The sequence below is a fragment of the Nerophis lumbriciformis genome, linkage group LG06 (assembly GCF_033978685.3).
Source record: "Nerophis lumbriciformis linkage group LG06, RoL_Nlum_v2.1, whole genome shotgun sequence".
In the NCBI taxonomy this organism is placed as follows: Eukaryota; Metazoa; Chordata; class Actinopteri; order Syngnathiformes; family Syngnathidae; genus Nerophis; species Nerophis lumbriciformis.
Genome location: NC_084553.2, coordinates 26,001,031 through 26,028,592, shown reverse-complemented (window position 1 = coordinate 26,028,592; position 27,562 = coordinate 26,001,031). Strand labels below are relative to the sequence as shown.

General features: G+C 40.3%; 1 protein-coding gene across 3 annotated transcripts; it reads left to right on the top strand.

Annotated features, from left to right (window-relative positions):
- Nucleotides 1–7,604: 7,604 nt before the first annotated feature.
- tmem41b (transmembrane protein 41B) lies at nucleotides 7,605–27,223 on the top strand. Of its 3 annotated transcripts, XM_061963982.1 has the most exons (8): nucleotides 7,605–7,744; nucleotides 7,827–8,016; nucleotides 14,621–14,738; nucleotides 18,230–18,358; nucleotides 18,522–18,615; nucleotides 21,949–22,053; nucleotides 25,404–25,542; nucleotides 25,621–27,223. In XM_061963982.1, exons 2-8 carry the CDS (start codon nucleotides 7,920–7,922, stop codon nucleotides 25,788–25,790), a joined length of 852 nt encoding a protein of 283 aa, XP_061819966.1. In that variant the 5' UTR covers nucleotides 7,605–7,744; nucleotides 7,827–7,919; the 3' UTR covers nucleotides 25,791–27,223. The 3 variants fall into 3 exon arrangements, with proteins under 3 accessions (XP_061819966.1, XP_072769460.1, XP_061819964.1); XM_072913359.1 differs by lacking the exon at nucleotides 18,230–18,358; XM_061963980.1 differs by lacking the exon at nucleotides 7,605–7,744 and having other exon boundaries at nucleotides 7,759–8,016.
- Nucleotides 27,224–27,562: the final 339 nt, after the last annotated feature.

The window sequence follows — 27,562 nt, the reverse complement described above, 5'->3', positions numbered from 1 at the left end:
CATTGTCTGTTGGCTCAGCAGTACTAATTTTCTCTGACTCTTCGTAAATACGTAATCTTCTTTTGAAATCTGTAAATGTCACATTGTCTTCATTTTGCGTTACATGTACAGCTAATGGCTTGTAAGAGTCAGGTAGGCCTCCAAGAATCATGGCTATGATCAGACTATCACTGAGAGTCTCACCGGCATCACGAAGTGCTGTAATCAGGTTTTCTGCTCTGATGATGTAGTCCGTAGTTGACTCTCTGCCTGCTTTCCGTAGTTTTGTCAAGGACGTGTACAGGTTGATTATTCGTGGCTTGCTTTTTCCTGAGTAATGGTCCCTCAGTATTTTCAGTGCTTTCCTGCCATCGTATGCAGCATCATGTCTTATTAAAGACAAGCTTTTATCATCGATCAACCTGATGAGCTCTGCATAGCAGTCTGGATTCTTTATTCTGTCCGCTGCTGCTTGCTCTTCTCCTACTTGTTCATTTAGAACAGTGTCTTTCAACTTTAAAATATGTAAGTGTCCCAAAAATCTTGCTTCCCAAAGGTCATACTTGCTTTCGGATCCATCAAAGTACAGTTGCGGTGATACTTCTCCAGTGGTACGAGCCGCCATATTTGTTTAAGCTCCGCACTTTAGCGCTATGCTATGCTAATTAGCTCAAACTTTACCGCGGTTACTTCTTCTTCGAGGGTACACGCTACTTTATTGGCTAAAGTCACTTTTATGCTCCGTGTAATACTTCACGTTTGCAATACCTTTATCCTTGGTCAAGCAGTTCTCCTCTGTTAGCTCAAGTCCACACCTGCAAACTTTCTTGGCTTCTCTGTCCGTGCGTCGACTCAACGCTACCTGGCCTTGTTTGCTTGAGTTGGCTGGAATCTCTGGGGTTCCTGGGCACCATAACCTGTTAAGGTGTTTGAGCTTCGTGGAGTTCTTTGGGCGTGCACATAAATGACACTTTCATCGAGTCTGGTTAACGTCCTCTTGCACGAGGAAACTTTTTATTCTTCTTCTTCTTGAACATAACACACAACAACACCAGAGCGCCCCAAGTGGGGAACATGCGCTATAACAGCCAACCTTTGAACAAAGCCACACAGAGTAAGAGCGCAGATCAATCTTAACAATCAACTAAAGTGACCACAATGCAATGTAATATAAGGACAAGCCTGTTACAGGGCTGTTGGAATATACATCACTTAGCTGTGTATACACATGTACATAAATGCACAGAATTTGAACATCCCATCCCTAAGTGATATAATGATTAATAGAATGCAAATAGCATCACAACAATAATTCTAAATTGTAAATTGGGGCTAACAAACATGTCCAATGCTACAAACAGGCCCCAATCAGGGTATGATATTCAGCTGGCAGTTAGCTTGTGAACTTGATGCCAAACAGCCATTAGACTACAATAAAACGGACAAAATGAGTTGCAATACTGTTTTAAGCACATAGCAAGTGATATTAAAGTGTATATAAAGTAACTCACTTTGTATTGACGCACACTACTAATTAAACAATTGACAACAAAGTTTACCATAACTTTCAAAACTTGCTGATGCAATGATGCGTTCAAAGCCCCCTCCAGTGTAGTAAAAGTGAACTACACTCAAGCAACCCAATGACATAAAAAGAAAACAAGCGTTAAAGAGAGTCTTTTGTGCACTGATGTTTTTTGTTGTTGTTGTCTCTCTGTCTTATCCCCCTATTGTCGCCGCAATTTCCCCCTCTGTTTTCCTTTTTTTTATCTTTCTATCCACTCCTGCTTCGGTCCGGCTGCACCAAACATTAAATAAATCCATTTAATAAAGTCAAATAAAAATAAGGCAACAAAAGAAGTAGTTTAAACTGTCCACCATGCGTGCCCTAGCTTTCAGCCGCTCTGCCCCACATCTGTGGAACTCTTTACCACCAGACCTTCGTAGCTTAGACCATACTTGCCAACCTTGAGACCTTCGATTTCGGGAGGTGGGGGGCGGGGGGCGTGGTCGGGGTGGGGCGGGGGGCGTGGTTGGGGGCGTGGCTAAGATATATATATATATATATATATATATAAGAAATACTTGACTTTCAGTGAATTCCAGCTATATATATATACATATATATTCTATTATATATATTTTATTAAATATATATATATATATATATATATATATATATATATATATATATATATATATATAAGAAATACTTGAATTTCAGTGTTCATTTATTTACACATATACACACACATAACACTCCTCTACTCATTGTTGAGTTAAGGGTTGAATTGTCCATCCTTGTTCTATTCTCTGTCACTATTTCAGAACACAAACATTATACAAATATACATTATAAAATCAATAAGAAAACGGGAGCTCTAATTTGGGAGTCTGTATTAGGATCAGAAGTTCCGATATAAACATTGCGTACTCACGTCGCCATTTTGTATTGATTACTGCAGCTGTACACTGGATTCATTCACAAATACAAACTACAACTCACAAACACTTTAGAGTTAGGCTCCACCATCAGAATGTGTACTTAAACTTATAAAGATCACATGGATATTATTCAGTGAGTTGATTCACCAAAACTAACCTGTTATACAGGAGGAAAAAGCACACAGGACGTTTCAATTGTTCACAGACTGGTCCCGCTCATCAGATGACAAGACAAGACACTTCCGGTCTGCAGGTGATAGCATTCAATTGGGAAGAAACGCCCTACTGCCCCCTACTGACCAATGTGAATACTGATAAATGTGTAATGACAGCTCCAAAAACGAATTCAAACCACAAAATAAACTAAATAAATCAACACAAAAATGTGACACATTATGGGTGGGTCACATATGCACGTACAACAGGCTGTCAACACGTCACTCAGGTCCGCATGGAGCTGGAGGGGGCGTGGCCTCCAGCTCCGCCTGAATTTCGGGAGATTTTCGGGAGAAAATTTGTCCCGGGAGGTTTTCGGGAGAGGCACTGAATTTCGGGAGTCTCCCGGAAAATCCGGGAGGGTTGGCAAGTATGGCTTAGACTCAATATCCCTCTTTAAATCAAGACTCAAAATACACCTATACCTGACTGCTTATTCATTGTAATCATCTTATCTTCTCTATCTTTGTTGTTGTTGTTTTTATCCAATTTGATTTTATTGTTTTGATTTTGATGAGGTGGCGACTTGTCCTGGGTGTACCCCGCCTTCCGCCCGATTGTAGCTGAGATAGGCTCCAGTGCCCCCCGCGACCCCAAAGGGAATAAGCGGTAGAAAATGGATGGATGGATGGATTTTGTACGGTGTCCTTGAGTGCCCAGAAAGGCGCATTATAAGTAAAATGTATTATTATTAATATTATTATTATTAGGGCTGCGAATCTTTGCGTGTCCCACGATTCGATTCAATATCGATTCTTGGGGTCACGATTTGATTATAAATCGATTTTTCGATTCAACACGATTCTCGATTCAAAACGATATTTTTCCGATTCAAAACAATTCTCTATTCATTCAATAAATACGATTTCAGCAGGATCTACCTCAGTCTGCTGACATGCAAGCACAGTAGTAGATTTTTGTAAAAAGCTTTTATAATTGTAAAGGACAATGATTTATCAACTGATTGCAATAATGTAAATTTGTTTTAACTATTAAATGAACCAAAAATATGACTTATTTTATCTTTGTGAAAATATTGGACACAGTGTGTTGTCACGCTTATGAGATGCGATGCAAGTGTAAGCCACTGTGACACTATTGTTCTTTTTATTTATTTATTTATTTATTTTTTATAAATATCTAATGATAATGTCAATGAGGGATTTTTAATCATTGCAATGTTGAAATTGTTACTAATATTGATACTGTTGTTGATCATATTCATTTTTGTTTCACTACTTTTGGATTGTTCTGTGTCGTGTTTGTGTCTCCTCTCAATTGCTCTGTGTATTGCTTTTGAGTGTTGCTGGGTCGGGTTTGGTTTTGGAATTGGATTGCATTTTTATGGTATTGTTGTGTATTGTTTTGTTGGATTGATTAATAAAAAATAAAATAAATAATAAAATAAAATCGATTTTTGAAAAATGAGAATCGATACTGATCACTCGAAGACCTCCATGAATAATAAAAAACAAGGACCCATGGGGGCCCGGCCGGGCACAGCCCGAAGAGGCAACGTGGGTCCCCCCTCCAATGGGCTCACCACCCATAGCAGGGGTCATAGAGGTCAGGTGCGATGTGAGCTGGGCGGCAGCCGAAGGCAGGGCACTTGGCGGTCCGATCCTCGGCTACAGAAGCTAGCTCTTGGGACGTGGAACATCACCTCGCTGGGGGGGAGGAGCCTGAGCTAGTGCGCGAAGTGGATAAGTTCCGGCTAGATATAGTCGGACTCACTTCGACGCACAGCAAGGGCTCTGGAACCAGTTCTCTTGAGAGGGGCTGGACTCTCTTCCACTCTGGCGTTGCCGGCAGTGAGAGGCGACGGGCTGGGGTGGCAATTCTTGTTTCCCCCCGGCTCAGAGCCTGTACGTTGGAGTTCAACCCGGTGGACGAGAGGGTAGCTTCCCTCCGCCTTCGGGTAGGGGAACGGGTTCTGACTGTGGTTTGCGCTTACGTGCCAAACCGCAGTTCAGAGTACCCACCCTTTTTGGATTCACTCGAGGGAGTACTTGAGAGTGCTCCCCCGGGTGATTCCCTCGTGCTACTGGGGGACTTCAATGCTCATGTTGGCAACGACAGTGAAACCTGGAGAGGCGTGATTGGGAAGAATGGCTGCCCGGATCTGAACCCGAGCGGTGTTTTGTTATTGGACTTTTGTGCCCGACACAGATTGTCCATAACGAACACCATGTTCAAACATAAGGGTGTCCATATGTGCACTTGGCACCAGGACACCCTAGGCCGCAGTTCCATGATCGACTTTGTAGTTGTGTCATCGGATTTGCGGCCTCATGTTTTGGACACTCGGGTGAAGAGAGGGGCGGAGCTTTCTACCGATCACCACCTGGTGGTGGGTTGGCTGCGATGGTGGGGGAAGATGCCGGACAGACCTGGCAGGCCCAAACGCATTGTGAGGGTTTGCTGGGAACGTCTGGCAGAGTCTCCTGTCAGAGAGAGTTTCAATTCCCACCTCCGGAACGACTTTGAACATGTCACGAGGGAGGTGCTGGACATTGAGTCCGAATGGACCATGTTCCGCGCCTCTATTGTCGAGGCAGCTGATTGGAGCTGTGGCCGCAAGGTAGTTGGTGCTTGTCGTGGCGGTAATCCTAGAACCCGTTGGTGGACACCGGCGGTGAGGGATGCCGTCAAGCTGAAGAAGGAGTCCTATCGGGTTCTTTTGGCTCATAGGACTCCTGAGGCAGCGGACAGGTACCGACAGGCCAAGCGGTCTGCGACTTCAGCGGTCGCAGAGGCAAAAACTCGGACATGGGAGGAGTTCGGGGAAGCCATGGAAAACGACTTCCGGACGGCTTCGAAGCAATTCTGGACCACCATCCGCCGCCTCAGGAAGGGGAAGCAGTGCAGTGTCAACACCGTGTATGGTGGGGATGGTGCTCTGCTGACCTCGACTGCGGATGTTGTGGATCGGTGGAGAGAATACTTCGAAGACCTCCTCAATCCTACCAGCACGTCTTCCTATGAGGAAGCAGGGCCTGTGGAATCTGAGGTGGGCTCTCCTATTTCTGGGGCTGAGGTTGCCGAGGTAGTTAAAAAGCTCCTCGGTGGCAAGGCCCCGGGGGTGGATGAGATCCGCCCGGAGTTCCTTAAGGCTCTGGATGTTGTGGGGCTGTCTTGGTTGACAAGACTCTGCAACATCGCGTGGACATCGGGGGCGGTACCTCTGGATTGGCAGACCGGGGTGGTGGTTCCTCTCTTTAAGAAGGGGAACCGGAGGGTGTGTTCCAACTATCGTGGGATCACACTCCTCAGCCTTCCCGGTAAAGTCTATTCAGGTGTACTGGAGAGGAGGCTACGCCGGATAGTCGAACCTCGGATTCAGGAGGAACAGTGTGGTTTTCGTCCTGGTCGTGGAACTGTGGACCAGCTCTATACTCTCGGCAGGGTCCTTGAGGGTGCATGGGAGTTTGCCCAACCAGTCTACATGTGCTTTGTGGACTTGGAGAAGGCATTCGACCGTGTACCCCGGGAAGTCCTGTGGGGAGTGCTCAGAGAGTATGGGGTAACGGACTGTCTTATTGTGGCAGTTCGCTCCCTGTATAATCAGTGTCAGAGCTTGGTCCGCATTGCCGGCAGTAAGTCGGACACGTTTCCAGTGAGGGTTGGACTCCGCCAAAGCTGCCCTTTGTCACCGATTCTGTTCATAACCTTTATGGACAGAATTTCTAGGCGCAGTCAGGGCGTTGAGGGTATCTGGTTTGGTGGCTGCAGGATTAGGTCTCTGCTATTTGCAGATGATGTGGTCCTGATGGCTTCATCTGGCCAGGATCTTCAGCTCTCACTGGATCGGTTCGCAGCCGAGTGTGAAGCGACTGGGATGGGAATCATCACCTCCAAGTCCGAGTCCATGGTTCTCGCTCGGAAAAGGGTGGAGTGCCATCTCCGGGTTGGGGAGGAGATCTTGCCCCAAGTGGAGGAGTTCAAGTACCTCGGAGTCTTGTTCACGAGTGGGGGAAGAGTGGATCGTGAGATCGACAGGCGGATCGGTGCGGCGTCTTCAGTAATGCGGACACTGTATCGATCCGTTGTAGTGAAGAAGGAGCTGAGCCGGAAGGCAAAGCTCTCGATTTACCGGTCGATCTACGTTCCCATCCTCACCTATGGTCATGAGCTTTGGGTCATGACCGAAAGGACAAGATCACGGGTACAAGCGGCCGAAATGAGTTTCCTCCGCCGAGTGGCGGGGCTCTCCCTTAGAGATAGGGTGAGAAGCTCTGTCATTCGGGGGGAGCTCAAAGTAAAGCCGCTGCTCCTCCACATCGAGAGGAGCCAGATGAGGTGGTTTGGGCATCTGGTCAGGATGCCACCCGAACGCCTCCCTAGGAAGGTGTTTCGAGCACGTCCGACCGGTAGGAGGCCACGGGGAAGACCCAGGACACGCTGGGAAGACTATCTCTCCCGGCTGGCCTGGGAACGCCTCGGGATCCCCCGGGAGGAGCTGGACGAAGTGGCTGGGGAGAGGGAAGTCTGGGCTTCCCTGCTTAAGCTGCTGCCCCCGTGACCCGACCTCGGATAAGCGGAAGAAGATGGATGGATGGATGGAGAATCGATACTGAATCGTACATCCTGAGAATGGCGATTTGAATTCGAATCGATTTTTTCCCACACCCCTAATTATTATCCCACATTTCTCTTTTGTAAAGTAAATCTGTACAGCAGATATGGGCATCTACATCAACAATATGACTTGCAATATGACAGGGCCAAAAAAAAACCAACTATTAACAATTTAAAAGAGGGGGCCTAAAATAACAATATTAAGCCACAAATAAATTGATTGTAAAAAAAAAAAAAGTGCACAAAAAGACGAGGAGGCAGGCAGCATTGCTAACAGTTGCTTTATGTATGTTATTCCTCCAGATTATTTATAATACAGGATTAACATTTGAACATGAAAAATGGCTGTCCAGTGCAGCAGCTATTCCACGCCGCACCGGTGAGGGCGCTGTTCTGAAATTGGCAGCTTTTCTCCAACAGCGCTGTTAGTTTATTTAAAGGTAAAACTGTGGTATAAACTATACCATGCACAGTCTGTTGTGATCATTCTTACTATAGCAGATGATCCAGAGCAAAGTCTACCCGGGTATGAACGATCATTTTCCTAGTTAATACGAAACTGTGTTGCTTCTGGTACGATAATCATTTCTCATCTGGCAACAATGCAGGAGCCTGTCACCTTACCGGTGTCTTCTTTTTCCTCTGCTGGGATTTCACTCAACCTGACAGCCGTAAAAGTGGCGAGTACTTTATAAAAGAAAATGGCTACAAAGCGAGGGGATAAACGAAACATTGACGGCTTGGCTGTGTCGAAGGAGGAACTGGTGGCTAATGCTAAGGACTCCACAGCACTGAACGGTAAAGATATGCCATGTAAAGGCTAACTATCACGCACACTCTGGGTCACAGGGGTGAAATGTTCGTCCGCCCGAATGCAGAGTTTACCAGGAATTAAGATGTATTTAGAGTTTCCATGTTGGAACACAACATGCCAGTTGAATGTAGCTAACCACCAGTTTTTAAAAGCGTGGTTAGGTTAGCATAAGAACAAAACAACCTGTCATTTTGCGATGTAGCTAGCATGTAGCTGTCACGTGATTATCCTGGCTAAAGAGCATTGTGAAATATCGTAATTCGCTCACGTTTTGTAAACAACGTACTTTTAAATGATTGATTCCATTCAAATACTTGGCTCAAGCTGTCATTCAGACACTAAGCTGCATCTGTCTATTATCTTGTGATTTACAGTATTTGTTAGTGTGAGGTAATTGGGGTTGCCAACTCCCTGAAGAAAAAAATAGGGACACCTTGTGGGGCTGGTCGACCTGATTTTTTTGCCTTTATATTTGTGAAAGAAGTGTCATGCTATCTGGAAAGGGTAAATGCAGGCAACTGGACTCTAATTCAGAAGAGTCCATGGACTTTGCACTGATTAAAGTTAAAGTACCAATGATTGTCACACACACACTCGGTGTGGTGAAATGTGTCCTCTGCATTTGACCCATCCCCTTGATCACCCCCTGGGAGGTGAGGGGAGCAGTGGGCAGCAGCGGTGCCGCGCCCGGGAATTATTTTTGGTGATTTAACCGCCAATTCCAACCCTTGATGCTGGGTGCCAACAGGGAGGTAATGGGTCCCATTTTTTTGGTCTTTGGTATGACTCGGCCGGGGTTTGAACTCACAACCTATCGATCTCAGGGGGGACACTCTAACCACTAGGCCACTGAGTAGGTAAACCTTATATGACATGATGACTGACAGTATACACTCATATATACAGTACAGGCCAAAAGTTTGGACTCACCTTCTTTTCAATGCGTTTTCTTTATTTTCATGACTATTTACATTGTAGATTGTCACTCAAGGCATCAAGACCATACTTGCCAACCCTCCCGATTTTCCCGGGAGACTCCCGAATTTCAGTGCCCCTCCCGAAAATCTCCCGGGACAACCATTTGCACTTGTTGTGTTTTTTTGTATGTTTTTTTGTTTGTTTTCGTTATATTTGGATGTAATTGTTGGTTTATATGATATTAAGTAAGACTACGTATTATGTTGAAGGGGGCAGGAAAATATAAGATTTTTCTTCATCCTGCTCCTTCTCAGACATTGGTGTGTAAATGTTTAATTTAATAATTGCTTCATCAGCAAACAGCATGTCCCAGATGACAAGTGTTCTATCACTTGTTATGGCTTTTAGACCAGCAAAGTTGAACAGGTTACAATCAGTAGTTGTGTGAAGGTATATTCCTTCAGTTGCTGTTCCAAAGGCTTGCCATAGAAGAAGGGAAAGAAGATCGCAAACAGGGTAGGTTCCAACACGCATCCCTGTTTGACACCACAACGGATTTTGAAGGGGTCAAAGGTAGACCCATCAAACTGGATAGTGCCTTGCATGTCGACGTAGAAGGACTGGAGAATGCGGAGGAGTTTTGGAGGGCAGGCTCGCCATTCAAGCAGCTGGAAGAGACCACTCTTACTAGCAAAATCAAAGGCCATCGTCAGGTCTAGGAATGCTATGTAAAGTGCTTTACTCTGTTCTCTGAACTTCTTTTGCAGCTGTCTTAAAGAGAAGATTATGTCCGTGTTAGATTTTTTTTGCTCTGAAACCTGCCTGTAATTCCGAGTAGATCCGCTCCTGAAGAATCTGAAGCCTGTTCAATGAAACTCTGGCAAAGACTTTACCGGTGGTGTTTAGTAGTGAGATACTGCGATAGTTGTTACAGTAACTCCTGTCGCCCTTATTTTTATACAATGTGACGATGGTGGAATTCTTCATGTCTTGTGAAACAGGCCCTTGTCTCCAACACAAGCAAATCTTGTGGAGATGGTCAAGAAGGGCAGGCTTCCCACATTTAAGGACTTCAGCTGTAAATCCCATCGTTGGCAACCAAACGATTTACCGGTGGTTAGGCTGTCAATGGCTTTGATTAGCTCCTCAGGTGTTGGTTCTGTGTCCAGTTCTTTCATCTGAGGTGGATGTTCAACATGACATAGTGCTGTATCAGAGATGGTGTTGTCACTGGCAATGAGTTCAGAGTAGTGGTCTATCCAGCGGTTAAGTTGTTTAGAGCAGTTAGAGAGGATTTCTCCTTAAGATGATTTCAGAAGGACGATTGTTTGATGTGATGGTCCAAGCGCTTTTTTGATGCCATCATACATACTGTACCTTTTTATTGTTACCAGAACCAGTAGCCCGCTGGATGTTACTGCAAAGCTTTAGCCAGTAACTGTTGGCACAGTGTCGGGAAGCGAGCTGAAAGTTTCTCCTTGATATCCTAAGGATATGTAGTGCCCTGTCGGATGGCATTTGTTTGTAGTTGGAACCAGTCATTGGACCTAGGGCTTGGCGATATGGCAAAAATAAATTATCTCGATTAATTTTTTTCATCTCATCCGATCTCAATTAATCACATTTAATTTTTTAAAAATTAAAGGCAGATTGTCCCATGCAGGATTATACCGAGTACTGCATCCCTACTGTTTACTGCAGTATCTTGTAAAACAGTGGTCCCCAACCTTTTTGTAACTGTGGACCGGTCAACACTTGAAAATTTGTCCCACGGACTGGGGGACACATTTTTTTATTTAAAAAAAAAAAAAATGTCATAAAAAAATACATTCATATGTGCTTACGGACTGTATTCCTGCAGACTGTATTGATCTATATTGATATATAATGTAGGAGCCAGAAATATTAATAACAGAAAGAAACAACTCTTTTGTGCGAATGAGTGTGAATGAGTATAAATGGGGGAGGGCGGTTTTTTGGGTTGGTGCACTAATTGTAAGTGTATCTTGTGTTTTTTATGTTGATTTAATAAAAAAATAAAAATTACATTTGTATTTCTTGTGCGGCCCGGTACCAATCGATCCACGGACCGGTACCCGGCCGCGGCCCGGTGGTTGGGGACCACTGTTGTAAAAGACATTGCCGCCATGTTTGATTGAGGTAATATATGCTAACAGCTGACAACTGTCATTTTGTTCATATATATGATTGTGTTTACTAGAGATGCAACGGTACATGTAACCCACGCTACCTCGGTTTTAGGGCCATTGTCATGCTTCTTTTTCGGTACGTTTAGTGGGGTTAAAGAAAACTACTTTTTTCCCCTCTCTAAGTTATTTAGGTTTTTTGCTTGTCATCATAAACATGCTACAGTAAATAAAGTATCATTGATGTCTTGAATGCTATAAGACTTTTATTTCAAGTCAACATTTACTAAACAAGACCTTCAAATGATAAAGTATTATTTGTATTCTTTGATTTCTTCTCACCAGTACTTTGGCAAATGGCAAGCGGTGACCCAGATTGTGGAGTGTTTTTTTTTTTTAACCCAACTACTGTAGTTTATATTTAATAAAAGTACATTAAAGTGCAGTTTGAATGTGAGGTACTGTAAAATTATGTGCACCAACACATAAAACAAGTTTAATTATTATTTCAGGAACAAAATATTTTTCATCCAAAAACTCAAAAATAATTTGAACACAGTGTCGTCTGTCTGTAGATTTTTTTAGTTTAGAGTTGAATCTTTGCAGACACAAACAAAACATCAGATTAAAAAATATTTAGCTATAACAATGCCCTTTTCTAATTAAATTAGCTCCTTCTCAATGTTGTTTCAACTTCTATGTTAGTGTCAGTGATATTGCTTTGATTATTCTGGGCTGCACTTCCAGCTGTGTAAGGGAGAAGAGGCACAACGCTGATTGAACATTAATTACGTTGTGACGAGTCTGACTTTCGCGACCGTTGAACGGGATAGTCCTACGCACACACGTTCACACAAACGTACACAAACACACACACAGGATCACAGTCAATATAGGAGGATTATTCAATGCAGGATTATACCTAGCATCGTTGCTTCCCTATTATTTATTACTGCGGCATCCTGTAACAGACATTTACGCCATGTTTGATCAAGATAAAAATGCTAACTGCTGATCACCGTGATCAAACTCAAATTAATCGCAATTATGATCATGTAATCGCCCAGCCCTAATTGGACCTCCTTTGTTATCTGCCAAAGACCTTTAGGGCTGTACTATGGATGGTATGTTGTAAGGCATCCCAACAAATTGGGCAGAGTCCCTTTTCCAGGGCAAAGACAAAGGCAGTAGGACTGGGACGGGGGGGTTCCGTGGGTAGAGCGGCCGTGCCAGCAACCTCAGGGTTCCTGGTTCGATCCCCAGATTCTGCCATCCTGGTCACGTACGTTTTGTCCTTGAGCAAGACACTTCATCCTTGCTCCTGATGGGTTGCGGTTAGTGTCTTGCATGTCAGCTCCCGCCATCAGTGTGTGAATGTGTGTATGAATGGGTGAATGTGGGAATAGTGTCAGAACGCTTTGAGTACCGCTATACAAGTATTAACCATTTACCATTTGGTTGGATTAGCTGTTCTACTGATGTCAACACAAGAGGGACCTTTTGGTTTTGCTCTATAGATATTTTCTGTCCGTAGTTTGACCCAATAGCAGACAAAAGAGTGGTCTGTGTCGCAATCTGTGCTATGAAAGCTCCAGGTTTGGGTTTGTGTCAAATGTCGGTGCGTCATGCAATGAGCAGGTATAGCTGGTTCCGGTGACCAGATCGTGGGTGTCTACAAGAGACCTTGTGATGAGGTTTAGTCGAAAGTATGAGTTTGTGATGTACATATTGTGATATGTGCAGAACTCAGGGAGACGTTGCCCATTCTAGTTCTAGATTGTGATATGTGCAGAACTCAGGGAGACGTTGCCCGTTCTCGTTCTTTTGACCAATGCCATGATAACCCAAGCATTATGGCCAGGACACGTGGTCTGCGCCAACCCTTGTATTGAAGTCACCAAACAGGTAAAGCTGCTCTCGTTTGGGAAACATTTTTACTGCGGTGTCAAGCTCATTGTAGAATTTGTCTTTTATTTCTTTGGAGTAGCTGAGTGTTGGTGTATAACCACACTTCATATGAACAGGTTTCATGGTTGTTTAGGCAGAGAGTTAATATCCTCTCTGAACCACTTGTATGTGGTACTATTGCGCTCAGTAGAGTTTTCTTTACTGTAAACTGCGAAGCCTATTCCATTCCCTGGTTTCAGTAGGAGGGTTGCCCTGCCAGAAAAAGGTGTAGTCCCTTTCTGTTAGTGAGCCAGATGAATGGAGTCGGGTTTCCTGTAGTGTTGAAATGCCTATTTGCCTCTTCAGGAGTTTTTTGTTAATGACTGCAGTCTTTCAAGCATCATTGACGTCAAGGTAGTTATCGGTCAGCCTGTCATGGTTCTGACATTCCAGCATCCCAGGCGTAATGCTGGAGTCGTTGCTTGATAGGTTTTGTTTGTTTTGCTTGGTGCGCACATTTACAGCCCACTTGTCAGAATAAATTCATAAGCTTCATGCACCCAATGATGGGTTGTGGCGGGACAGCGCTTAACTGGCTGGGGGCTGCCAAGCGGGTGGTTGTTGTCCAATAAAATGAAGCATCTCTCCCACCGTCGGAGGCAGCCCCTAGCGCCCAACTTTAGGCAGTATGGGCAGTACCTATGGAAATCCTGTGTTGCCCAGGCAACAGGACTCCCCCCTCTGCCTCCCCCCTCTGCCTCCCTGGCATGATTCAAAGGAATGGACAAAATACATTTGGTGTCAATTCAACCGCAGTAGTTGCCAGAACAATGCTCGTCGCATTGTCGGGGGCGGGTGTTCTATTTAACCCATAGATGGGGCAGTGATTCGTGGGTGCCAGGGCGTGTCCACATGCTGCTCTGAGATCCCCTGCAGTTTAGCCTGGGACCGCAAGATTCCAGATTCCTTGTGTGGCCTTGCAGGAATATTGGTGGTGGAGAGGCTTTGTACCGGCAGGATGAGAATTACGCAATCTGCTTGTCTTTTAACCCCCGCAACGAGGGTTAGCCACTGGCAGTAGCTGCAAGCAGAGCGTACAAGCAGGAGTCACATGTAGGATAGTGCATGCGACTTGTGCTTTAACTACAAGCACCTCAACTTGCAGTACTAGCGCACGGGCGCATCACACTTGGTCCCTTGTTTTTTTCTTACATAATGCAACCCCTACTAGTCTGTTTTTGCTGCTATTTTATACATGCAGCCCAAATTGTCAAGTCATCTTTATTTTTGCTGCCACAATTTACAAGGGAAGTTATCTCAAGACATTGAGCAGGTATATAACCACACTCCTCCATAAAATAAAATAAAAACCTTCATGTGCAAGCATTTGAGCTAGGAAAAAAACTCCCTCTAGAGAAGAAACCTCAAACTGAGCCCTTGACTGTGGGGCAGCTGTCTAGTTAAATCACATACTCAACAATAAGTTTCATCATGACTAAGATAAGAGAAGCTTATACAATTTTGTAACCATGGAGTAAACACTGTTTTTGATTCGTAATGTATAAAAACAAAATAATTGAGTAATAATTGCCCACGGTAAAGACTTAATGCAAATTCTTCTTTTCTTTGCTCACAGACAGTTGCCATGCTGCCGGAGGCTCAGCACGTATGTCTCTCCTCATTCTACTGGCTATTTTCACCTGCTCAGCCTCAGTTATGTATCTGGTCTATAGGAACTTTCCAGAGCTTCCCGAGTAAGTAGTTTCATGTTGTCATGGTAACCCATGCAGTTATACACTACAGTGGATTTGTAGTGAGATGTTGTGGCCCAGTGACCTATAACATGTCCTACATACATTGTTTTGTGCATTTTCTTTTCAAGCAGGTGACACAAATAAGGTTGGTCAGAATGTAGCACATCCAAACAAGAAGACTGGAGTGAACTTTAAAACAATATTGCCACGAGTGAATGAAAGGGCCTGATTTTTATTAATCGTATAAATATATAATTACCAGGGCTTTCAAACGATTGAAATACATGAATACAATACATTATTAACTAAAAATTAATCGTGATTCTTAGCAGATACATATAATTTTTCATCATAAATATGTGTACCAATTTTCAAGTTTTAAAAATTACAGAACGATTTGTTTGCTGTAAGGACATATTTATTAAACATTATGTTTTTTGAAACAGCTCAACTCAAACTGGACTTAAACACACTTTTAATGACAATAAAAAGAATGACCTGCAGTGCGTTGGTGTATCCCCGACAGAATTTTAATTCCTGCGGTAGGAACACTTGCTTTCAGAGAAGAAGAGCTACTCTTCTGTTTTCAGATACCAGTTTAGCACATTAATAACACAAAATGTGGACCGTTACGATCATGATCTGATTGTCAGAGATGTTTGGTAATGTAATCTAATATTTTTCCCTGAAAAAATGCTTTTGATATTCTGTACATTACATGTTGTACAAGTTTATAGCATTCATATCGCTGCATGACAAAGTCCTAACCTTCTCCAGGGTTTCCTTTAGATTGCCAAGATACCTGGAGTGGTGGTGGTGGGGGTGCGATTAGGGACGTGGTCATCATGACGTCATTGTATAATCTGCATAATTTGCTGTAATGATATGATTTTCTTTAAAAAGGCAAAAGAAAATGTATACAGTACATATATTTAAAACAAATACATGTATATGTTATTAATTAGTATCAACATTAACATATATTATATCATATTGTTTTGCTATTTGTTTAATTGTTGCTGTTTATTGTACATTGTACTTTGTTGAGAATTTTTCAAGTGTCGAGACTTATAGTGACTTTTTCTTTATTAAAACGTATTGCAAAAATAGACTGTACTCGTGTTTAGAGACTCTACTTCTGTCCCTCGATGTCCCTGACGAAAAAACAGCTGCAGCGAGCATAACGTCACACTCGCTTCGCACTGCTGCTCCAGTTGAACCTTCTCTCCTTAAAAGCCGCCACTGTCCTCTTAATATTTGCACGTTTTGTAGATCGCTGTTCGCGGGATATCTGCGATACACCAAAGTTACGTCTACATCGCAGACATGCTGACTACGCTCCAGACAATCGTGTGCATCTTGTTTGTCACAACTTCCAGTTTCAGCAGTGCTGTTTTCGGTGATCAGTCTTTTTTTCGGCGGCCGAATTTCGGTACATCAGTTGTCAATGCTGTTATCATCCATCCATTCATCCATGTTCTGCCGCTTGTCCCCTCTCGGGGTCGTGGGGGTGCTGCAGCCTATCTCAGCTGCATTCGAGCGGAAGACGGGGTACACCTTGGACAAGTCTCCACCTCATTGCAGGGCCAACACAGATAGACAGACAACATTCACACACTAGGGCCAATTTAGTGTTGCCAATCAACCTATCCCCTGGTGCACGTCTTTGGAGGTGGGAGGAAGCCGTAGTATCCAGAGGGAACCCATGCAGTCACGTGGAGAACATGCAAACTCCACACAGAAAGACCACGAGCCCAGGGATCGAACCCAGGACCTTCGTATTGTGAGGCACACATACTAACCCCTGTCACACCGTGTTTCCCCAGCTGTTATCATAAGATTCTCAGTAAAAGTTCAAAATAGTGAGCATTGGATTTTTGGCTACAATGCATTTTATTAATTGAAATAGTTTTCACATACAAAACCCAAATTTTTTATGGTCTGGAGGTCATGATTTTGCCGTGGCGGTGCGCCACATTCAGTTACATTAGGGGAAACCTTGTTCTCTGTTTATTAATAAAGCGTAATATGATGTACACTTATTTAGGTAGAAATATCACTGATTGTATTACAAAATGTATTTGACAAATCATGATAGTATTGGAAGCCATTTTTAATTTTTGTGAGTGCAGTTGGACCGCATGTGACGCTTTTATTTTGAAGCCGGAAATGTAAGATTGGTTCAAGAAGAGGTGTCTCGAAATGTTTTGACGACCGACAGATAAAGTTTGTCTTTCCTTTCTGCTGAGCTTGTATCCCATCTCACTAAACCAGTTACAGTAACGATCTACACATTATGTTATCAATGCACTAAACTGTAATCTAAACACTGAGGCAAAGCTCCACCTCTCTGAATGCAAGCTCTCCAGCAGGAATTTGCTCTCGTGATGACAGCTCACTGCAATTGTAGATGAAAATGGTCTTGTCTTGTCGGGAGAATGATTTGCCATGGCTTTGGACCTGGACTTTCCATAATGTGCCATGTTCTTTGTTCATTTGTGCTTGCTATTTTTTCCTGCTTGTTGCTCAACCGTAACTGAACGCAGATGCATTTTCCCACACTACGGAATGGACTGACGGTCAGACAGGACGCGTGCACGTTAATCACGCGTCAATTTTTTTTTTGCCGTTAATGTAAATTATAGTTAAGGCCTTATTGCGTTAACTTTGATAGCCCTAATAATAATGTGGAGTCTTAATTGTCTCGAGGGATGGGCAACGAAAACAGATTCTATAATAGCACAGGTGCCAACATAAACGGTAGTAACCACACCGAAAAAAAAAAAGAAGCTATCATTGCTTCATTTTAATTCATGCAGACTCAGCCACCTTCAAACAAGTGCTTGGCGGTGTTATTGTGCAAGTAACATTCTTTTAAGTAGTGTAGAATCCCGACAGAAGTTTGGCGCTCTTTTTAACTTCATTGCTGACCTGAACACGTTGAAAATAGCAGCCCTCATAATACCGATAGAGATTAGACTTCCTGATTATGCACCAATGACGGTTACGACAAGTGAGGTTGCATTGACGAACCCCCGGAATTATGAGTATCGACATGCAAGTCGTTTTTTGCACGTTATATGTTCTGTATTGCTGCAATAATTATGACAACTTGTTGTGGTATTTTTCAAATTGTTTTAATTGTATTACTTAGTTATCATTTAACTTGTATAATTGAAGTATTTCAATCACTAGTCTGTTTAACTTCAATGATAAATAAATAAATTATTTAACTTCAATGTCACAAAGTTCCATAAAAATTAATAGGCTTTCTTTTTTCTTTTTTTCAAAAATTTTCATATTGTTAATTTTTTTTAAGTAACGGTTTAGGCACCAATTCGGGCACCGTTTCACCACCAGCACTGTTTTTAAAGTACCGGTAACCATAGGGTACTAGTATTTCTTAAAATGTAAGTGTCACCATCTGTGCTTTTGGAAGCCAAAGCTAGTTTGTATTTTATTGATGTTGTTCAATGTTCTGTTTTTTTTAGTGATGAAATGGAAAAAATCAAGATCCCCAAAGACATGGATGATGCTAAAGCGTTGGGAACTGTGTTATCCAAATACAAAGACACTTACTACAGCCAGGTGTTGCTGGCCTACTTTGCAACATATGTTTTGTATCCTCTGGAAAAAAGTAAATTTATTGCAATCCATTTGTTACCCTTTCGTACCATTGTCCTTAATGTGTAATATGGCAACACAGTTATGTCATGAAATCTGTGCAGGTCTGTATAATGTTTGATATCGTTAACATACAATTTACCTTAACACCTTGTTCAGCCTACAGACTTTTGCAATCCCTGGATCCATTTTCCTCAGCATCCTGTCTGGATATCTTTACCCATTCCCTCTAGCTCTTTTCTTAGTCTGCTTGGTGAGTAAGACATCTTCCTAGTATACTATAATTTGATATTGGATTACTTTTAAACCCATGTTACTGGGTAACATTGGATCTATTTAATAGGTCATATTGTGTGTGTTTGACGAATGGGAGATCTTAACAAGGAGTAATGTATTTTTTGGAAAGTTTCGGCAGATTATATAGTATTGTAAAGGTTTGACAAATGTATGACTTTTTTCATTATCAAACAGCTGAGGGAACTCATTTTCCAAGCTTCCCAATAAGTTTTAACTACACTGTTTACAGTAGAACACAAAAGTAAATTTCAGCAATTACACTTCAAATGTGAACCTGATATTTCATATAAACTCATTACCGGTACATACAAAGTGAAATATGTCAGGCTTTTATTTGTTATAATTTTGATCATCATGATTTACAGTTTTTGAAAAACCAACATTTTCTGACATTTACAATTTGAGGTTTTCATAGGCTGTAAGCCATAATCATCAAAATTATATTGAAAAAAAAAAGATGTTTTTAATAAATCCTGATTCTTATTTTTGACAATTCTTAATTGTTTAAAAAATATATATATTTAAAAAAGTATATACAGTCATGGTCAAAAGTTTACATACACTTGTGAAGGACATAATGTCATGGCTGTCTTGAGTTTCCAATAATTTCTACAACTCTTATTATTTTGTGATAGAGTGATTGGAGCACATACTTGTTGGTCACAAAAAACATTCATGAAGTTTGGTTCTTTTATGAATTTATTATGTGTCTACTGAAAATATGAACAAATTTGCTGGGTCAAAAGTATACATATAGCAACATGCATTATCAATTTTGGTGATGTAGAAAAGTTACAATCAAATCAAATTAGCTTAATGGCATGGCCTCTTAACTTCATGTGAGTGATTATGATTGACGGCACCTGTTGACTTCTCTGAGCCCATTTAAATAGGGCTCATGTGATGCAGTCATTAGACTCTGTTACAAACGCGACAATGGGAAAGTCAAAGGAACTCAGCACCGATCTGAAAAAACTAATCATTGACTTGAACAAGTCACGAAAGTCACTTGGAGCCATTTCAAAGCAGTTTAAGGTCCCAAGAACAACTGTGCAGACAATTGTTCGTAAGTATGAAGTGCATGGCACAGTTTTGTCACTGCCACGATCAGGAAGAAAACGCAAGCTATCACCTGCTGCTGAGAGAAAATTAGTCAGCCGTAGATATTATGTGACCTGGCCGGCAAGCAAAGGCAGTGCCTTCAAGGTTTATTGGCGCTCCACACTTCTTCCTACGTCCGTGTATACAACGGCGTTTTAAAAACTCATAAATTTTACTTTTTGAAACCGATACCGATAATTTTGAAACCGATACCGATAATTTCCGATATTACATTTTAAAGCATTTATCGTCCGATAATATCGGCAGTCCGATATTGTCGGACATCCCTAATATATATATATGTGTGTGTGTGTATGTATGTATGTATGTATGTATTTATGTATTTATTTATATATATATATATATATATATATATATATATATATATATATATATATATATATATATACTGTGTGAATGCATATATGTGTATGTATATATATATATATATATATGTGTATGTATATATATATACACACACACATACATATTGGGGCTGCAACAACTAATCGATTAAATGATTAAAATCGATTATAAAAATTGTTGGCGATTAATTTAGTCATCGATTCGTTGGATCTATGCTATGCGCAGAGGCAATTTTTGTACCGGTATTTAAAAAAAAAATTTTTTTTTATTTTTTTTTAATTTTTTTTTAACAAACCTTTAATTATAAACTGCAAAATGTACAAACAGCTGAGAAACAATCAAAATAAGTATGGTGCCAGTATGCTGTTTTCTTTCAATAAAATACTGGAAAGGATAAAATGGAGTTTGTCTCTTTTATCCGATTATTAATCGATTAATCGAAGTAATAATCGACAGATTAATCGATTATCAAATTAATCGTTATTTGCTGCCCTAATACATATATATGTATATGTGTGTATATATATATATATATATATATATATATATATATATGTATGTATGTATGTATGTGTGTTTGTGTATGTATGTGTGTGTATATATATATATATATATATATATATATATATATATATATATATATATATATATATATATATATATATATATATATATATATATATATATATATATATATATATATATATATATATATATATATATATATATATATATATATATATATACACACACACACACATATATATATATATATATATATATATATATATATATATATATATATATATATATATATATATATATTAGAGGTGTGGGAAAAAATCTATTCGAATCGCGATTCAGAATCGATTCTCATTTTTAAATCGATTTTTTTTATTTTTATTAATCAATCCAACAAAACAATACACAGCAATACCATAACAATGCAATCCAATTCCAAAACTAAACCCGACCCAGCAACACTCAGAACTGCAATAAACAGAGCAATTGAGAGGAGACACAAACACGACAGAACAAACCAAAAGTAGTGAAACAAAAATGAATGTTATCAACAACAGTATCAATATTAGTTACAATTTCAACATAGCAGTGATTAAAAATCCCTCATTGACATTATCATTAGACATTTATAAAAAAATATACAAAAAATGAACAATAGTGTCACAGTGGATTACACTTGCATCACATCTCATAAGCTTGACAACACACTGTGTCCAATATTTTCACAAAGTTAAAGTCATATTTTTGGTTCATTTAATAGTTAAAACAAATTTACATTATTGCAATCAGTTGATAAAACATTGTCCTTTACAATTATAAAAGCTTTTTACAAGAATATACTACTCTGCTTGCATGTCAGCAGACTGCGGTAGATCCTGCTGAAATCCTATGTATTGAATGAATAGAGAATCCTTTTGAATCGGGAAAAAAATTTGTTTTTGAATCGAGAATTGTGTTGAATTGAGAAAAAAAAATTGATTTTGAATCGAATCGTGACCCCAAGAATCGATATTGAATCGAATCGTGGGACACCCCAAGATTCACAGCCCTATTATATATAATATTCTGAATTGAATCGTTACCCCCAAGAATCGATTTGTGTGGTGCCCAAAGATTCACAGTCCTATTATGAGCTTATGTCATATATTAGTTTCACCTTGTAAATCTAATTGCTGATCCTATAAACAAACCTTTGCACAAGTTTCTATATATTTAGTTTTACCTGTAATTGTGCTTTCAATGCATTCAGAAATACTTTGGTGAAAAATGCAGCTGTCACTCTCTTTTTGTTTCATGCCAGTGCTCTGGTTTGGGGGCTTCCTTTTGCTACATGCTGTCCTACTTGGTAGGCCGACCCATGGTCTACAAATACCTCACAGAAAAAGCCCAAAAGTGGTCCCAGCAGGTAAGGAAAATCGCTATTCAAAAGGATTTGAAGGAACATTTTAATGTGGCAGTTATTTGGATGAACAGTTGTACCTCAACTTGCGAGCTTAATTAGTTTTGTAGCAGAGCTCTTAACTCAAAACACTTTTATCTCAAATCAGCATCTCCCATTAAAATACATTTAAAATCCATGTAATTGGTGTTTGGCCCTCCCAAAACATCACCATTTTAACATGTAACATGCCTTCTAAAAAGAAAAAACAACTTTAAGATGGAAATTATTATATACAAAACATACACTAGAATGTAGTACTAACCACTACAATAGTTTTATGAAGTGATAATAATGTACAGTATTTACCTAGGAAAATGGACTTCTGTGGTATCTCCCTCCAGCAGCTTTGCCGTCAAACACACCATCAGCAACTTCCTAATATTTTAATTAATCTAATGCTAGCGATAAAACCAGGGGCTCATGCGTTCGCACAAAAACCTGGCATACGCGCTTTTCACGGCAAAGTTGAGATGTATCAAGAGTGAACTCATGCCAGCTTAATGGCTGTTGTACCCACATTTCTGGATATTTTGGCAACACTCAGAGGAAATACTGGGTAACTGTTTAAATAGAGGAACGTCAAACAATTCAAATCAAAGTAATTGATGTGCAAAACAGAGACATATGAACAATTGACACACTCCTGTCTGTGCTATTACACAAATATATATAAATTCTGAGGCAAAGTGGTACAAAAAACACTTTCAATTATTGGCACGCTAGCCAGGTATGTTAAATTTCCGTACAAGACCTGCTGAACAGTAATTTGAAACAGCCCGTTTTCCTAATGTAATCGGGGCTACCAACTATTATAAAAGTACCATCATATAATAAATATGTATAAGTCAACAGGAAACATTTTCATTCAATTAATGTACAGATCATATTTGATGCGCAAATGCAATGAAGCGACATTGTAGCGATGTGGCTTGGTTCAACGCAGGATTCTTAAATTCTAAGTAACATCATGGTTGGGAACAGTCTTCAACAGTGTGCGCTATTTGTGGCTAGTACATTTATTTATGTACCGTATTTCCCGGACTATAGAGCGCACCGGTATATAAGCCACACCCACTAATATATATATTAGTCGGACAGGACTATAAGCCGCAGATGTATATGTTGTGAAATTAGTTATTTACACAGAAAGATATTGTAAATGTTAATTTACATACATGAATTGTTTCCAAACGGTGTCTGTAACACGGCAGTAAAATGACTGATCAAACAAAACAGAAGTCATCGTCATGGACCCACTAGTTGCAGAAGCTAACTCTCTAATCACCTAAACAGACTCAATAGCTGTGTCCCAATTCAGGGTCTGCATCCTTCGAAGGACCCAGCCTATGCGGTCGACAAAGTGTGGGTCCTAGCGGGAGTCCTCCAGCAGCGGCTTGAGCGAAATGAATTGGGACAGTCTGCCTACGGGACACTTCCTGGTCACGTTAGTTGTCCCCGCCCTTATATTTACGTCACATATCTGCTGCTCAGTTGCACAAGGTTAAAAAATGGCTAACTTAATAGAAGAATGTCGAATCATTTTGTGTTCTTTTGGTCCTTTACTTTATTTTTACCTTATTTATTTTAATAGCTACCGGCACCGTCTGATTTTCCTGCAGTTAGAGACAACCGATCATGGAAGATGGTTATCATGGAGATGTGTCACATGTTGACAAGCATTCTAAAGCTGTTATTCCTAACTATTAGTTAATGATGGATTTATTTTCATGCTTGTTGAAGTGGAACATGTACCTCACAGTCTATCTATACAGCAACATCACACGATCTTACTTTATTTATATGAGATTCACAATTGATGTACAGGTAATTTTCTAATCTTGTCAATTTGGTTGCATTATAGCCAGTAATAGTAAATATTGGGATAGCATAATATTATTATTATTATCATATAATTATTTGCAATTAAGGCAGAGGAAATTAATCACAACAACTACAGTTTCAGTACATGAGTTTATTAATTTGTATCTGTTGTAAAAATAATTTGTTTTTAAATGATCATCCAAACTGGTATATAAGTGTTTTGTGTCATTTATTTTTGGTCCTTTGTTGTCCAAGTCCTCCTCCTTGATTATTCTGCACAGCAACAAAAACAGGAAAGTTAAACACAAGATCACAATAATCATTAATAGAAGTAAACCTTTTCAAATAACATGCAAATGTACGCAAAAAACAGTAATAACTAATATCGGTATGTTGATGACACGTTTACAATACGTCATTAGTCCGCCCAGACATTAATATAACATAATTAAGTCAAGTTATTGCAGTCTAATAAAGTAAATTAAAATATGTCAGGCTTTACTTGCTAACGTTGAAAAAAGCTCGAGGCACCAAGCTGTCTTCAACGGCCGGATATACGGCACTTCCTCGGGGTAAAGAGAGGAGGAAAGAGCACAGAGGACGCACAACATTACGATAGTTGAGGTCTCATATTTAAACAAAAATGTATATCACTACTGTCACCCCTGCTGGACTTGTCTGCTTTTAGCTGTTTTTAATTAATAAACAAAGATATACTTACAAATTATAGTCGCTCTTTCCGGTCCGCATAGAGCCGCGCCATGTTGAAAATATTTTTCAGAGTTGTGAGTGCAAAGGATCTCGGGATATTAAGGGCGCGAAGTGTACACAGATGCAACCTTCTGCTAATGGCAGAAAGGACACATTTGTCGGCCGCATTCGAAGGACACTTGAAACTTTTTTGAATTGGGACAGACTTCGCGCACCGCGATGACGTCAGCACCCCACAAATGCGCACTCCGATGGATGCAGACCCTGAATTGGGACACAGCCAATATCTATACAACATTTTGACCAAAGAACCAACATTACATGTTATGTAGACCACAAGGAAATGGTTTTAATGTAAAAAAACAAACATAATAAGGGACGGCGTGGCGCAGTGGAAGAATGGCCGTGCGCGACCCGAGGGTCCCTGGTTCAATCCCCACCTAGTACCAACCTCGTCATGCCCGTTGTGTCCTGAGCAAGACACTTCACCCTTGCTCCTGATGGGTGCTGGTTAGCGCCTTGCATGGCAGCTCCCTCCATCAGTGTGTGAATGTGTGTGTGAATGGGTAAATGTGGAAGTAGTGTCAAAGCGCTTTGAGTACCTTGAAGGTAGAAAAGCGCTATACAAGTACAACCCATTTATCATTTATTTATCATAATATGAGCCCTTTAAGTTGAGGTAATACTGTATTTCTTTTTTTCAGCAAAAAACGATTTATTCTTGGAGAAAATGTTGACTTTAAAAAGCCATTATTTGTCATTTGTCTGCTTTTGATTCGCAGGTTGACAAACACAGAGATCATTTAATCAATTACATCATTTTCTTGAGGATAACTCCGTTCCTTCCCAACTGGTTCATCAACATCACCTCTCCAGTCATCAATGTGCCCTTAGGAGTTTTCTTCATCGGGACCTTTTTAGGTAGGCATTTCTGATTTCTGTTATCAGCTGCAATCATTTTATCATTGAGAGGGTTGATAAAGTCGCCTCTGTTCACAGGTGTGGCGCCGCCATCTTTCGTAGCTATCAACGCAGGCACAACACTGTACAAACTGACCACAGCCGGTGAGGCCGTGTCCTGGAACTCTCTGGCTGTGCTTGGCGTCCTCGCTGTGCTTTCCATTTTGCCTGTGTGCTTCCAGAAAAAGCTGCAGCGGAAACTGGAGTAGCTCAGCCCGGGCTGATCCCATTCCTCGTAACACTCCCCCTCCAATAACTCTCAAGTCCTTCCCCTCAGGAACGTACATCAAGTTGCTCTTCCTTGGTCACAACTGCTTGATGTCTGGGTGGGAGGTTCTCCCGCTGATGATATGATAAACATGCCTCGACCACACGGTCCACACAATGTTGGTTTGTTCCTCATGTTTGAACTGGCCACTGTGCGCGCATGTTTGATTTTTTGTGAATTATTTGTTATATGCTTTTTTAAGGCACTTTGCAATGAATGGTTTAGTCCTTGCTAGACAGTTAAAGGCACTGCTTGTAGTATGTTGGATAACATTGATTATAGTATTCAGCCTATGTTCCTATACCATCCTTTTTAATTGGTGATGGTATTACTGCTCACAAAGCACATCATTTCACAGTAAAGTCCACTTCAGTGGAATTCAACATCCTGTTTGCAGCCCCTAAACATTCACTCCCTGTCATTTTTTTGGTTTTTGCACCGAAAAAAGCAAAACCTGTCTCATTGTCACTGCTGTGTTGAAATTGAAGTTTACTTTTTCGATATCATATCTGGTGCTTGCTTCATAAAAAAAAGTAAATTTTAGTGGAGGAAGTGAAGGTGTACAGTAAGGTAAAAAACAAACCTTGACTGAGATACAGTTGGCAACTTTTTTTTGTATTTTGTAAGAGTTGATGACTTCTACCTCTTAAATATGCCTGGATCTGTTACCAGATAGTAAATTCTTTCTTCCAAATAATTAAAGTTTTGGTTGGATTTCAAAACTATAATATAAAACAAAATTAAATGTCCCCTTGATTGAAATGATTTGGAATGAAATGTGTTGAATTTTGCTAATAGGGATGACTTCCTGACTGTATTGAAAAGGTTTATATAAGTAGTATTGATAGTCTGTCTCCATCCTCTACAATGTGCATGTACAAATGGGTGCCAACAGACTCATTTAAGTCTGGAAGGTCTAAACTTTGTCAGAATATGTAAAAATGTTTTTGCCGTTCTGCACAATTTATTCAGTAAATATGTACACACAGGCAAAGTGTTTTTATATGACAGATTTGCTTTAGTATTTTTAATCTATTTATTTATAGCATTGTCAGAATTTTTTTATTTTATTGATTTTGGTCTATTAAATGTCTTAAAGCTATACAGTTTTCTGCTAACTACTTAAATATATTCCCAAAATAACACATGTTGAATGATGACAAATACACAGATATGTAATGCACCAGTTGTAGAAACATGCAAATGTATGAGACCTTGTTCTGATAAATTCTCTTCATCTGAGTTTTGAAGTTTGTTTTATGTTTCTCACTGGACTGGCTCAGAGGGTAACTGTATTTAACAGGGTCCTTCCTTTAAGTAGAACATTGTTTGAAATGGGAATTAATGTCTTAAATAAAATTATGCAACAAATTGGCAAGACTGACATTTTTTTTGTTGTCATTGTCAGAATATTTTTGAAGTTCAAGCATGTTAAGCAGAAATCAATCCCCAAACCCACTAGCTCTTCTAATCATCTCAACAGTCACCCTTGTTTTTTATAACAGCAGTTACAAGTAGTACCTGTATTTTTCATTTGAATACTAAAATGTGTTTATTAGCTTTGCAAATACCTGTGAATGTATTGCACTGGGCTGTCCCCACAGATCATCCCATCATGTAATAGTGTTTTCAACCTTTTTTGAGCCAAGGCACATTTTTTTCATAAAAAAAATACGGAGGCACACCACCAGCAGAAAAGGTTAAAAAAATTAA